This window comes from Helianthus annuus, chromosome 3 (genome assembly GCF_002127325.2).
Source record: "Helianthus annuus cultivar XRQ/B chromosome 3, HanXRQr2.0-SUNRISE, whole genome shotgun sequence".
In the NCBI taxonomy this organism is placed as follows: Eukaryota; Viridiplantae; Streptophyta; class Magnoliopsida; order Asterales; family Asteraceae; genus Helianthus; species Helianthus annuus.
This window is the reverse complement of record NC_035435.2, coordinates 119,238,072-119,252,646: the sequence shown is the minus strand read 5'-3', so window position 1 is coordinate 119,252,646 and position 14,575 is coordinate 119,238,072. Positions and strand designations below refer to the sequence as shown.

At 35.9% G+C, this 14,575-nt stretch overlaps 1 protein-coding gene across 1 annotated transcript; it reads left to right on the top strand.

The window, feature by feature from the left end:
• The first annotated feature begins 3,632 nt into the window (after positions 1-3,632).
• On the top strand, positions 3,633-11,037 carry LOC118490483 (putative F-box protein At1g33530). The gene is made up of 2 exons (XM_035988144.1): positions 3,633-4,161; positions 10,961-11,037. Exons 1-2 carry the CDS (start codon positions 3,633-3,635, stop codon positions 11,035-11,037), a joined length of 606 nt encoding a protein of 201 aa, XP_035844037.1.
• Positions 11,038-14,575: the final 3,538 nt, after the last annotated feature.

The following is a 14,575-nucleotide window of genomic DNA, read 5'->3' as shown; positions in this document are numbered from 1 at the left end:
AGGGTATGGCGCCATTACGCCTTAAAGGTGATCATCTTCTCTCAGGTTGCCCATTTAAGTGATATCCACTGCACATTATACCGCATCGGTTCTTATATAATGTGGGTGTTTCAATACGCCAGACGATATTTACACTTCTCACATCATTGGGCCTACGGCTATACCACTCGACACAACATATGCAATTTGGTAGTCAAGACAAACGCACGACAAAACCAATATACTTACAAGTATTCCACACGCTATGCGATAGGAAAAATACTTATTCGGATGTGTATTCTCCACGCCCATACGCGACAGGGATAACATAAAACCCTCACGCCATAGTCGGCGAGGTAGTTTAAACAGACACACCACCTACTATAAGCATTCCACACGCCAATGCGCGTCCGGGAAAAGCACGTAGTGGCCTACATAAAGTGCTCATTCACGCCTAACGTGTATAAAACATTTTATTATCTCACTAAGTGTTCACTCGCGCCAAGCGCGTAGAAAGCACTTTGTTATCCAAGTGTTCATTAATGCCACGCGCATTATAAAACACTTTCTGATATCAACAAATGTTCATATAAACATTTGTAAACACAACATACCACCGCATTTAAATTGCATATTACGATACAAAATATTACCACCGCATTTGAACTGCATATCATGGTAAAAAACAACTCTGACACGAAATATTTTTCATAATAACAAGGTCAGATAATCAAATTATACAGCGCTAAGAGTGGGCATCTTGGTAATAGATGTCTTCAACCACTACTACTCCAGTGGGTATCTTGGTAATAAATGCACAACCACTGATGAAAAACCAAGTACTTGTCCCACAATTATACAAACATTGTGGGAAACATAAATAACGCTCTGAACACCCTTCCGAGGTCACTGAGCATAACAAGCACTTCTGCAGGGGTGCATTGTATATCATTCTTTTTGATTGCAACGATAATTGCTATAACCGGATCATTAATAACAACGACTGCTACAACAACTAGCGGTTCTACATTCGCCTAAGGCGGCATAACACCCGCATATGCGTCTACGGCCACTGATGGTCGCTCATTACGACAAAGGAGATCCTAGTAACACGGACACGTGGTAGGGATCATCGTCACATTAACATCAACCCTTTCAATAGGTTGAACGTTGTTAGCGCACCATATGCTAACCAACAAAAGTCATACCACAGTGTGGATATTCTACAGTAGCCCACATGACTATGGGCGCATCGCTAAAGTAGGGTCACACCTGAAAAAATTATCCAAAGGCGAGGTACTTAACCGCCAAAACTCAGCCTGTTCCAAGACTCATGCATGAGACCTAACCGCATACGCGCAACCTTAACAAGCTCGTAGTAATGCAAACGAGGATTGTCAACAACCAATCAATATGCGCCAGGTTCGCCCAACCAATTTCCACGATGAACAATCGTGTACTATTCGTTGCTCCATTGTCTCCACTCACAGCTAACGACAACCACAACAAACGTGGCCAACAACTTTCTCGCGTCCAGACGACATGTAAGCCTAAAATTAGTGATCTTCACTCCCGAGCTCCTAATAAGTATAAGTGCTCCTCCACGCTTTCACGCGGGAGCAACACTAGACTGGGGGACATGACGAGGTATGGTACTGGACCCGACCCGAGCGGTCGGACCTTCCTCCTATTTATCACTTTTATATTAATTATTTATTATAATTGCGAACTAACCCGCGAAACCCAGCGCGTTATAGTTTATACTACACTAGGTTGTGGGCTTGTAGAGACAACCCCTAACTGGGCCTGGCCCATTGAGGTTAGGGTTTTCCCATATCTCCTATATAAGTAGGTCTCCACCACCTTATTAGGGCAGCAATATGGGGCAAACTCTTTTGAAGCTGGAAATAGGGGATTCTTCCCCTACCAGCCGTCTCTACATCGCTGTTTTACTCTCTTCCTCTTATTTGCAGGTCTAGGATAAGTCGGAGAAGACGAGGTGTGACCATGTTCATATCCATCATCGTAGAAGTACCGACCTGCACAGGTCTATTCTTCTTCAAACTTGCTCCCAAAGTTACATTTAACCCTCCAAAGATCAACGTAGAAATAACTTGCTCCCAAAGTATATATAGAAAAAACTAATGAATTTCAACTAAGTTGATATCGAAGTAATGGATTAAATGAATCAATCTATACTATATAATAAAAGAAACCAATTTAGGGACACATGTCATTCATTGGAGTCATCTAATTTTTCTCTCCTAGTTAATTATAGATAATTAATATTAATTAAAAAATAATTATAAAATTAAATTTAGTATAAATTTAATAATTCGTATAGGAGATAATATAATATTTTGAAATATTTATTAGATTTCAAAATTATTTATCCTGAAATTAAAAAAAGAGGTACACTAAATATAAATTAATATAATGTAAATGATTGATTTATTTTATTAAACTAAAGTAGTTAAGGGTAGAACTTATTTCAAAAATGTTTATAAAGGGTAAACAAAAACATTAATCAAATGTTTATTGGTTTTATACTTTTATTTTTGTGTTCAACTCTCAACTCAAATACGATATTCACTATGTTTATGTGGCATTTATAAGAACCATCACCGCAATCACCCCATCCATCATATATCGAGTATATTCGTTCGTTTTTTAAAGATATAATTTTTTATTAGATTCATTCAACCCGTGTAATAAAAGAGGTTTTTTAAAGATATAATATTTTTATTATTTACTATACAAAATTGCATTTATGCAACTCGTGTAATACACCGGGTTTTTAAAAATATAACTTTTTTATTATGTGGTATATAAAATTATATTTATTCAATCCGCATAATACATAGGGTTTATAAAGATACAACAAGATATAACTTTTTATTGATTGATATATAAAATTACATGTGCTCAACTCATACAATACATGAGTTTCTTAAAAATGTAACTTTTTCAATATTTAATATATAAAATTAAATTTACTCAACCCGTACAATACACGGGGTTCTTAATGATATAACTTTTTTATTATTTAATATATAAAATTATATTTATTCAACCCATGTAATAAACGAGGTTTTAAAAGATATATTGTTTTATTATTTGGAATATAAAATTACATTTATTCAACACGTGTAATAAACGAGGTTTTAAAGATATATTTTATACTATTTAGTATATAAAATTACATTTATTCAACCCGTGTATTACACTGGGTTCTAACCTAATTCTTACTATATAAAAAAGAAATTGATTTGGTGCCATAACAACCGATATGATTTTAATTATTTATTAGTAACGAACATTTAAATATATTTTTAAAAGCTCAAAATACATTATTGGGCCTAGCCCTAAAACACTTTCTTATATATTCTGCATGGAAACCATTGCACAAGCATCAAAATTCAAAACCCTAGTGATGTTTTCTCCATCGATGGAAGAAGTATTACCTGAAAATCTCATCCTGGACGTTTTATCAAGACTTCCGGTGAAAACAATAATCCGCTGCAAGTGCGTGTGCAAAAAGTGGGGCGTGATCTTGTTTCCGATCCTTACTTTGTCCGTCTTCATCTCTCGAGATCGGGTGAGGCTCTGTTGATTCGCAAGCCGAGAGGGCTGTAAGTTTAGATTGGGTAGAGATGGAACACGAAGATGATTACCACCTCCACCCGGTGAAGAGCATTAAGCTTTGTTATGGTCTTCCCCTCTTTCTTTTCCCAGGTTCCGTCAATGGTTTAATCTGCTGTTATCGTTCATATAGTTTCACCACCGTCGTTTACATAGTTAATCCTGTTTTGGAAGAATATATGATCCTTCTTAAACTACAATTGGAGAATGTAATATTTACTTGTGGTTTCGGTGTTTCAGCAGCAGGGGAATACAAAGTGATACTTTACAACGGGAGTTTAAGGTTTGTCCAAAAAAAGGGTTACGGGATTCAAAATAATATTTTGGTTCACACCATTGGCACTAACCAATGGAGAGTTTTGGGACCCTGCCCAATCCCAATACAGAAAGGTCCTGGAGTATTTCTAAATAGTCATGTGCATTGGCTTGGTGATGGCCAAATTTATGGTTTCGATTTGAATAGAGAGACACTAGAGTTATTTCCGTCCCCTCCAGGAGATAACAACGCCGAATCTAAGGAAATGTTGGGAGTCCTAAAAGGTAGGTTAAGTCGAATTTCTTGGTGCTCATTAGGATTAGATATTTGGGTGATGAAGGAAACATCTTGGTATAAAGAGAGAACTATCCGAGAAAATATAAGCCCTGTTCTTCACTCACAACCCTTGTGTCTCATAGATGGTTTAAAAGGTACTAGTATTTTGATAGTCCATGATGAAGCAACAAACGAGCTTCGGGCCTATTGTCTTAACACTAATGCTACTCTACACCTAAATTATCAGGCCAACTCCTTTACTGTAATGACTTATCGTCCTAGCTTTGTTAAACTCCACAGCTTTCAGAGAACCTGTTCGGTGTATGACAAGGTAACAAAACAACATTGTTATTTTTATTGAAATTTCTGTTTGTATTTCTTTGTAGGTCCGTGTTTCGGGATCGATTCCGTGATTTTCATGTTCATGTTCATAGATGGAAGAAGATAGAGAGGATAAACAAACAAACTTTGTATTAATCCGGTAGTAAAACATTACAAGTCGGCCCGATTACATGATAACCGAACTAATACCAAAGAAGTATACATCCAGGGAGAAATCAAGTGGTGATTTCTCCCGGTGAGGACTCAAACCTCCTATCACTCTCTTGCACACACTTGTGCTCTCTCTCTTGTGTTGCAAATGACAAGGTGTTGGTATTTATACCAAACACAGGTTGCACGGTCGAAGGATTAAACTGACTGGTCGATAGATCATCTGTCGACCATCCAGCTTTCGAAAGATACACACATACCTCGAAGGATGCCATATCCTTCGAGGTCCATCTTCAACCTTCGATGGATATCTTTCGAGCTCATCGAAGGATACACAATCCTTCGATGCCTTATCCTTCGACACCAACATTATACAACCATAAACTGTCTAGCAAACACACACGGTCAACCGAATAACCCTCTCGTTTGACCACTTCAAACGAGCGGGTCTATACACGTTCGATAGACCGTTTCACTAACTATTACAAATTCAGCGTAAAATAATAACTAATCTATTCGACAAGCATCGGACACAAAATCTGCATCAACAAATTCCCCCTTGTCCGTTGCTGTCGAATGCTGAAAATGCAACTGCAATCATCGATCTTCAGTCAAGTAATCATCTTCTCTGTGTAAACAAATTCCCCCTTGACCGATGATCCAGGTAAGTAGTATCTTGATGCTCATTGTATAAAACTTCCCCCTCAGAGTACGCGCATCCGTGTTGAGTGTTGTGCAATTTCCTCAAAGGACTCAATTGACCGATCTTCCGCTGATCTTCCAATACTCCAACCGGCATTTGATAAGGGTTCCATTCTATAACAACTGCATCAAGTCTTGATCTTCAAGCATACTACATTGATAGAGATTTCTGGTAAACTATCTTCTGTAAACCGTCTTTGTGGAATCGACCAAGTAATGCACTTTTCTGTGCAAAACATTCCACGCAGAACCCCCTTGTCTCACCAGAAAATCACAAACTCTACCACCTGTGATTGCGTTTAGAATTTTACCGAAGAAATCCAACAAATGAAAATTTTTATCCCCCCATTTCTTTGGTAAGATCTCTAAACCTTAACAGATTCTTTCCACTTCAAAGAAACTGTCGTCAAATGTTCACCAATTCCCTCCACTGAGCGAAACTGTCATCAATCTTCATTGAATGTTCTCGGTTCCGAAAATTCACGAACATGACTTTCTTCTTTGCATAATCTAGTTGAATAAGAACGTCCCCTGGTACCCCCGTAGGATCTGACTTGTATCCCCCCAAAGACCAAAGACTTTGTGAACTCGTTAGGACCGGTATAGACGTTCCAGGTTCATACGTTCGTCTTCAAATGCGAGAATATGACAATAAACAAAATCCTTTCGAACATTTCCGAATAACCGGTAACAATCATAAATACTGATGCGCGGAAGCGAACATATCGTGTTGTTTTTGGCCCATAATAGTCGCGTCACCATTTTTGCCATTTGCATCGGTAACCGTGACTACCCCACAATTTTCAAAGATCAAGTTTTCATCATCTTTTGTTTTCATCATGCCGCATCATCCCGTGCGCTCCCAAATTTGTACGAATTTGGCGTTGAAAAATAGAAGCACGGTTCAAATAATCTTCGCGAACACCCGATCCCACTCCGCAAATAACCCAGCTTCCATCAACGAGTCAACCACCATTATCATTTTTTTTTATGTGGGTCTAGATATTATTATTATTATTATTATTATTATTATTATTATTATTATTATTATTATTATTATTATTCCATCATTTTTTTTAAAAAGGAATGGCCCAAATATCAATTGTTCTCCACTAAGACTTAATTTTCTACAAAAAGACATCCAGACTGGTCAAAGGTGGAGAATGCACAGATTTTTCATGAAGACTATGGGCCTGGAGATTGCATTATGGACCTTACGAACAATAAAGGTCCACCTAGAATGGTCGTCAACATACCCAGCAAAAAAAAATTGGCCCAATTGTGAAATAGTCATGTAATCATAACCCATTTAAAAAGTATCCAATATGACCCAAACCTAATAACTTTATCAGCCGACAATCTCACTTTGCTGTTCATTTTCTTTGATACCCAGCAACCTTGTCTGACCTCTTCTTCATCTTCGATACAATCAACAGCAGCAACCATGAACAGACAACAGCAACTTCAGGCCTCGAAAGATGATCTTTCGTGATACAAACGAAAGATGATTAGCAGATTACATCTTTCGAAGAATGAAGTAAATGATCCTTCGAAGAAAAACTGTTGATCTTTCGAAATTTCTTGTTTGATCTTTCGAAATAAGTGTTTGATCTTTCGAAATTTCTTGTTTGAGGGCTAAAGATGATCCTTGATTCTGTTCAGGTGACCCTTCGAAACAATTAGATAATCTTTCGAAAAACAGTTTGATCCATCGAAAGGAAGGATGACCCTTCGAGGTTGTTGATGATCTTTCGAAATTTTTTTTTTTTTTTTTTTTTTTTTTTTTTTGATCTGACCCTTCGAAAATTTTCTTGATCTTTCGAGGCTGTGAGGGATAAAGGTGATCTTTCAAAGATCTCAAGATGACCTTTCGAAGTCAGTTGGGGTAAAGTTGACCTTTCGAAAATTATTTGGTCTTTCGAGCAGCCTGTTCATCTTTCGAAATATGAAGATGTCAAGAACATTATGAACACAGCTACTGTGTAAATCTGCAGATTTATGAAAACACTTCGTAAACGATTTTTGATGAAGGAAACTTGAAGATTTAGGAGAAAAACATAAAACCCAACACTCGTTTTATCACAGATCTGAATATTCGGGTCCAGATCTGAGTTTTTCTCATTTTCACCATTTTTACATCTTGAACAAAAACCCACAAAAATCACAGATCTAGAGCACATGTGACTTAGTAAACGGTTAGTTTTACTAAATCGGGCACCATGGCTCTGATACCAATTGTAGGTCCGTGTTTCGGGATCGATTCCGTGATTTTCATGTTCATGTTCATAGATGGAAGAAGATAGAGAGGATAAACAAACAAACTTTGTATTAATCCGGTAGTAAAACATTACAAGTCGGCCCGATTACATGATAACCGAACTAATACCAAAGAAGTATACATCCAGGGAGAAATCAAGTGGTGATTTCTCCCGGTGAGGACTCAAACCTCCTATCACTCTCTTGCACACACTTGTGCTCTCTCTCTTGTGTTGCAAATGACAAGGTGTTGGTATTTATACCAAACACAGGTTGCACGGTCGAAGGATTAAACTGACTGGTCGATAGATCATCTGTCGACCATCCAGCTTTCGAAAGATACACACATACCTCGAAGGATGCCATATCCTTCGAGGTCCATCTTCAACCTTCGATGGATATCTTTCGAGCTCATCGAAGGATACACAATCCTTCGATGCCTTATCCTTCGACACCAACATTATACAACCATAAACTGTCTAGCAAACACACACGGTCAACCGAATAACCCTCTCGTTTGACCACTTCAAACGAGCGGGTCTATACACGTTCGATAGACCGTTTCACTAACTATTACAAATTCAGCGTAAAATAATAACTAATCTATTCGACAAGCATCGGACACAAAATCTGCATCAACATTCTTATTATCTTTCGGCCGAGGAGTTGAAGAAAGTTTTGGTTGGTCGCGACTAATCTACCATAAAACTTCTTCAGAAAAGAAGGCTTGAATGCAAACATACAGACAGGGAAGTTTGGTTAATCTGTGTTGAAGAGACCATTGAGTTGTAGTGTTTGTTAAGACACCATTTTAAGTATGTTTTTATTTGGCTTTTGCTTTGATTTAGATGATTCAGCCTAATTTTTTTGCGTATAATATATATTCTGCATTGCACAAACACCAAAACCCTAGTTATGTTTTCTCCATCAATGGAAGAAGTATTACCTGAAAATCTCATCCTGGACGTTTTATCAAGACTTCTGGTGAAAACAATAATCCGCTGCAAGTGCGTGTGCAAAAAGTGGCGTGATCTTGTTTCCGATCCTTACTTTGTCCGTCTTCATCTCTCGAGATCGCGTAAGTGCCTAATGATTCATGAAGGCAAGACTTCAGATTTACCAGGAAATTTAGAGTGGGTAGAGATCGAACACGACAACCTTGACCCTGTGAAGACCCTTGATCATGATAGTTTCCCGGTGGGTTCGGTCAATGGTCTGATCTGTTGTTGTGGCCCATATGATAATTCCATCCACATATTCAATCCTGTCTTGGAAGAAGATATGCTCCTTCCTAAACCACAATTGAAGATTGAAGGATGTATGAGTTACGGTTTCGGAGTCTCAATAGATGGGGAATACAAAGTGATACTTCGCGGCAGGAGGAAACCCGACTATACGCCTTATGTATATGAAGTCCACGTCTACACCCTTGGCGCGAATGGAGAGTTCTGGGACAAACCCTTGACCACCATAACTTGATGGAGTGCGGTCCTGGTGTATTTTTAAGTAGTCATGTGTATTGGCTTGGAATTTACGGCTAAATTTACGATTTCGACTGGACTACAGAAATATTTGAGTTATTTCCATCCCCTCCAGGCCGGGAAAAACTCGAATCGAAGAAAATGTGGGGAGTCCTGAAAGGTAGGTTAAGTCGAATTTCTTGGTGTTCATTAGGATTAGACCTCTGGGTGATGAAGGGGGATTCTTGGTATAAGTAGATAGCTATAATTCAGGAAACTCCTAAATCACTACCCTTGTGTCTCATGGATGGTTTAAATGGTATTAGTGTATTGATACTCCTTGATAAAGCAACAAACCAACTCGTGGCGTACTGTCTTAACACAAATACGATTCTACACCTACAATGGCCAGGCTGCCAGATATATAGGATAATGACTTATCGTCCTAGCTTTGTTAAGCTCCATAACTAATTGGATAAGAGTGAGTTCACGCGGTGTACGACTAGAGTGTAAGTAACCATTCAACCTCTTGACATTGTTGCTTTTAATTATTTCTTTCAAATGATCGTCCTTAAACTTATAACTTTGTTTATTTATGAGTGTTGCTAATTTGTGTTTAAGATATTGTCTCTGAATTTGAAGCTAGTACTACTCTATGAGTTGCTTTTTGTGTTCAGACAACATTTACTATGTTTTTATTTGGCTTTCAAGCTTCAAACACACTTGGAAAAACTCACATACAAGAGAAATAACTTCCTGCTTCAAATGTTTGCCTTCATCCTACTATGAGCAGCATTTGTTATGAGTGGAATTTTACTAGCTACGTTTGTTTGCTTTTGATCTAGTCGCCCCAACCAATTTGTAATGCTATGTGGGTCCGGTCGGATAACATATCCAAATAAGTTCAGATTAAGCTTCAAAATTATAAAATTCAAATAAACAGAAACGATCAACTCGGGTAACTTGATATTGGATTAGTGTAATATATTTAAACAAACTTATAAATTTTAGTTTTACTTTTGATTTTTTTCATGCAAAATAATTCAGTTTATTACTTTTTTATAGTATTCTAAACTTGATTCACCTTATAAGCCTGCAAAAAAGAAAATATATATACTAGAAAACTGGGTTTTAGCGACTATATTTTTGGTCGCAAAAAGGTCTCAATTGCCTTGTTGCGACTGTTTTGCGACCGAAACTGCGGTGAGAAAAACACTCATCGCATTTGCTCTATTGCGACCTAGTTACAACCACATCTATATTCTGCAACCATAGTTTGTGACCGTAAAAAAAGTCGCAAATGTTGCGACCACATATAGTTTGGTTTTACTTGGGTTTGTTGCGACCGTTTTGCGACTGCTTGTCTTTTCACAAATTGCAATCGTTTTGCGACTGCCTGTCTTTTCACAAATTGCAATCGTTTTGCGACTACCTGTCTTTTTACAAATTGCGACCGCACCAAAATGTTCTTTTATTCTTATTTCGGCAATTGTTTATTTTAAACCTGCTAATACTGTTAAATAAAGTTTACAAATCCACAAAAAATATACAACTTATATAGAACATCCAAAATTTACTAATAGTCATCCATTTCATCAAGGCTCCCACTCAAAGTCTAACTCCTAGTATCGAGATACTGTGTGCTAAACATAAATATACCTGAACATTTCAAAATAAAGTGAAGGTTAGCAAACAAAAGCCTGTGTACATTTTTAAGTTGGTTCTATCATGTTAATGGGGTTCTGGGTTGGATACAAAAGTTGCCACCATGATCTCCAGTCACCAAAGCTTTTTTGTTTCCGATAACTAGAGCCAAGGGCGGACCATTACTTGTCACCCAAGAACATGCACTAAATGCATGATTTCACAACATGTGTTTATTTTAAATATCTTTTAGAAAAAGAAAAAAAAATCCAAGATGAAAAAGAAGCTCAAGCTCACTATAAAATGGCTGCCATGACATATGACGATTAAAAGCTAGTAAAAATAAAGTGAAACTCTTACAAACTCATGTGCAAAGCTGCTGCTGAAATACACGAAACATAGGCCACAAGCAAACCGGTGAAACAAGCCTTTCTTTACATTCCATCTGCCGCTGCAGCCTGACCCGACCCATTTGATCTGAAACCACGACCCCTGCCAGTGCCATAGGTTCCCCTTCCACATCCACATCCTGTAAAATTCATCAAAGCAAAATATGTCGATTTTCACCTATACCAGTAGGGCTAGTACTAGTAGGCAGGTTATGTGTTCAGGTCTAAACATTTGTGGGCCTTCAGATATTTTTAGTATATAACATATTACAAAGCTATCATATTTCAATAAGAATCTGAGTTTCCAAATAAAACGATTTGGAACTAGGTTGTATGGATTTTGAATATATACTCAAGGGACTTCTCACATGATTGACACTATTGGCTTGTTTCGTTTATATGATTGACCAATTTCAGATAAAGCCTAACCCTGTAACCATTAATACTACCAAATTTCATACCATGATTTTTAGAATATTAGATGGCAATACCTCTTCATCTTCCCCTTTTACCATGGCCCCTGCCCCTTGCAATTGGTAACCCCCCTGCATAAGCAAGAAAGTCAATGGATCCATCAAAAAGTCAACATATATAGGATGCCTAGAATGGCATACCTCCTCCATACTAGAATTCAGTTGTCACCTTCACTTGATCACCTGGCAACGGGGGCTGATATCTGAAAACAATTATTTCAATATAATTACAATGATAATCTATATCTTTGAACTAAACAATTAAAAAGACTGCATGAATTAAAAACAGACTTTCAGCTACTTTCAAGTTTCAACCCATTCGGCCCATTTCAATCGTTGCCCTTGATATATTTTTATCCAACCCATTTGAGATAGAGACAATTGCATATTTCCTCTTAAAAAACTGCTTAATTGCGTATTTACCCAACTTAAAATTAAAATTGCATATATCCTCTTCCTTAACTAATAAAATTGCAAATTTACCCATTTTGATTTATTTCATTACAAACAAGTTATATAATGACTTTTTTACCCTTATTTTTACTAAAACTTAAAAAAAATAAATATTTATTCATTTTTACTAGTTTTTGTAGATTTTTACCAGTTTAGCGGTTTATTTCAATGTGTTTAAGTTTTAGTAAAAGTAGTAAAAATGAATAAATATATATGTTTTTTTTAAATTGTGAAAAATCCACAAAGACTAGTAAAAATGAATAAATTTGTATTTTTTTACGTTTTGGTAAAAATAAGGGTAAAAAAGTCGTTATATAACTTGTTTTTAATAAAATAAATCAAAATGGGTAAATTTGCAATTATATTAGTTAAGGAAGGGGATATATGTAATTTTAATAGTTAAGGAAGGGGATATATGCAATTTTAATTTTAAGCTGGGTAAATACGCAATTAAACAGTTTTTTAAGGGAAAATATGCAATTGTTCCTTTGAGATAAATATTGGCTTTGAGCAAACATTGAACTTGTTACCCATTTGTCCCTTCTTACTAACCTTTTTATTTGACCTATTTGACATAAAACTTAACCAAATTAGACCCATTCATATGTAAATTATCAAATTAGCACCTACTAGAAGAACCTGTGTTTAACTAAACAAGAATTTTGCAAATCATAAACCAACTCACCCAATAGACGATGTATTCAGTTCCTTTGTAGAGAGAGTTACAGTGATCATTGAAACATGCCTTGTGATTTCTATACTGCAAAAATACAAAATATATATAAATTTAAACAGTAATCATATTTTGATCATATTTTCTATAGAAGCTCAAGATGATCTTACCGTAGTAAGCCCTCCTCTGATGGTTCCCATGTATCAGTTATGTCTGTTGATCCAATGGTTGTAATTTGATGAAGACCAACAACTCTCCTCTATGATATTCTAGTGGTTCGCATGTATCAGTATTGATCGCTCTGCCCATTGCTTTAAACATATTTTTTGACGATCTTTTTTCCTATTAAATGGAACAATAAGGTGAAGTTTAAAAAAACAAACGATTATAAAATGATCAACCACTTCTTTGTAATACAAAGAAAGTGCAACCCACTTAAAAAACAGATGCGAATTTTGCCCAAAAAAAAAAAGAATATCAATTCTTCAAGTTTCACATAAACGTTTCGCTTACAAAAAAATGAGCATGTCAAAATTTAGGCAATGGGATTTCAGTGAAAAAATTTTGAAGATAATAATGTAACTCAATCAAGCATCAACTATTAAAGAATCCACCAATGATGGTCTAAATTTAGGCAATGTGATTTAGGCTCGTGGCTTGACTCATTGGCTCAGCCTGTGGCTTGTTTAAAATAACACCTAAATTGAATTTTGTTTTATAAATTTGTTTTTAAATATACCATAGATATATGGTCAGTTTGACATTTTCTAATAAAAAATCTAAGTACAATAATATAGACGGGAATCACAATTCTTGAGGTACCAAATCCATATCATTGTTTCAGCGAGTTAAGATTAAAAATATTTAAAAAAGATTATCTTATACTTTTATGGATTTTTTATATTTTTTATTTATTTTTGTAGAAATTTTTTGATTTTTTTGAAGTTTTTACAATTTTTTTGATTTTTTTTTATTTTTTAGATTTTTTATTATGTTTTTGTTTTTTATTATTTTTAAATTTTTCATTATATTTAAACGAAAAACGACGGGAGAGTACCATGGCGGCGATTGGTGAAGTCACAGTTGTGAAGAGATATCTACGAGTAGTAATTTTTTTTTTTGAAAGGTATCTACGAGTAGTAAATAGTTTAGTGATTTTACCTCATACCCATCCGGACCCGATTGGGTTTTATCTCATAATCATTCTGACCTACTCTTTTTTTACCCACTACTTCGTAACCCATCCTAACCTAGTGACTAATTTTGTTTGGCCCACCTTAACCCATCTTAAAATTTAAAATACCCATATCAACCCAAAATGGAATGGATGGGCTTATTTTGTCAGGTCTAATGTATAGTCAAGATTATTATTGCTCCTTTGTTTTCTCCAGTGAGATATTTTCTAGTTGTGAAATCGTATGGTTATTCTTGGTTTGTTTGTTCAGTCATAAAATTGTTTTGGTTGTAAAATGTTTAACTCTCATGTAGTATCATGTGATTCTCTCTGTTATCAGACTATGGTTTTGAGCCTTGTGATTCAAATTTTATGTAAAATTGTAAAAGTCTTTTTGTTTATGAAATCATTTTAATCTCTACGTTCTTTATAAGTTTTGACATAATTTGTACTCGCAAAGTGGTAAAGTCTTTTTGATAAACTCAAATGAATCTTCAAATCTTTACAAGGGGTTGACATGAATTTTAAATATGGTTCTAAGGTTTCATAGAATCTTATAACTTTTGGTTTGTATGTTTCATCTTTTCCATAAAACGTAGCCAACGACCAAAGGGCTTGTAGTCTTAGATTTACATGTTTTGAAAAGTTATCACATTGTAAATGCGTCAAACAATTTGTAAAATAGTTATAAATAGATGGACAAAAA

What these genes read in the sequence shown, in the direction of transcription:
- LOC118490483 (XM_035988144.1), top strand. Translation starts at nt 3,633, where the DNA reads ATGGAACACGAAGATGATTACCACCTCCACCCGGTGAAGAGCATTAAG. An exon ending in AATGTTGGGAGTCCTAAAAG is followed by an intron (nt 4,162 to 10,960) that starts GTAGGTTAAGTC and finishes AATATCTTTTAG; the next exon opens with AAAAAGAAAAAAAAATCCAA.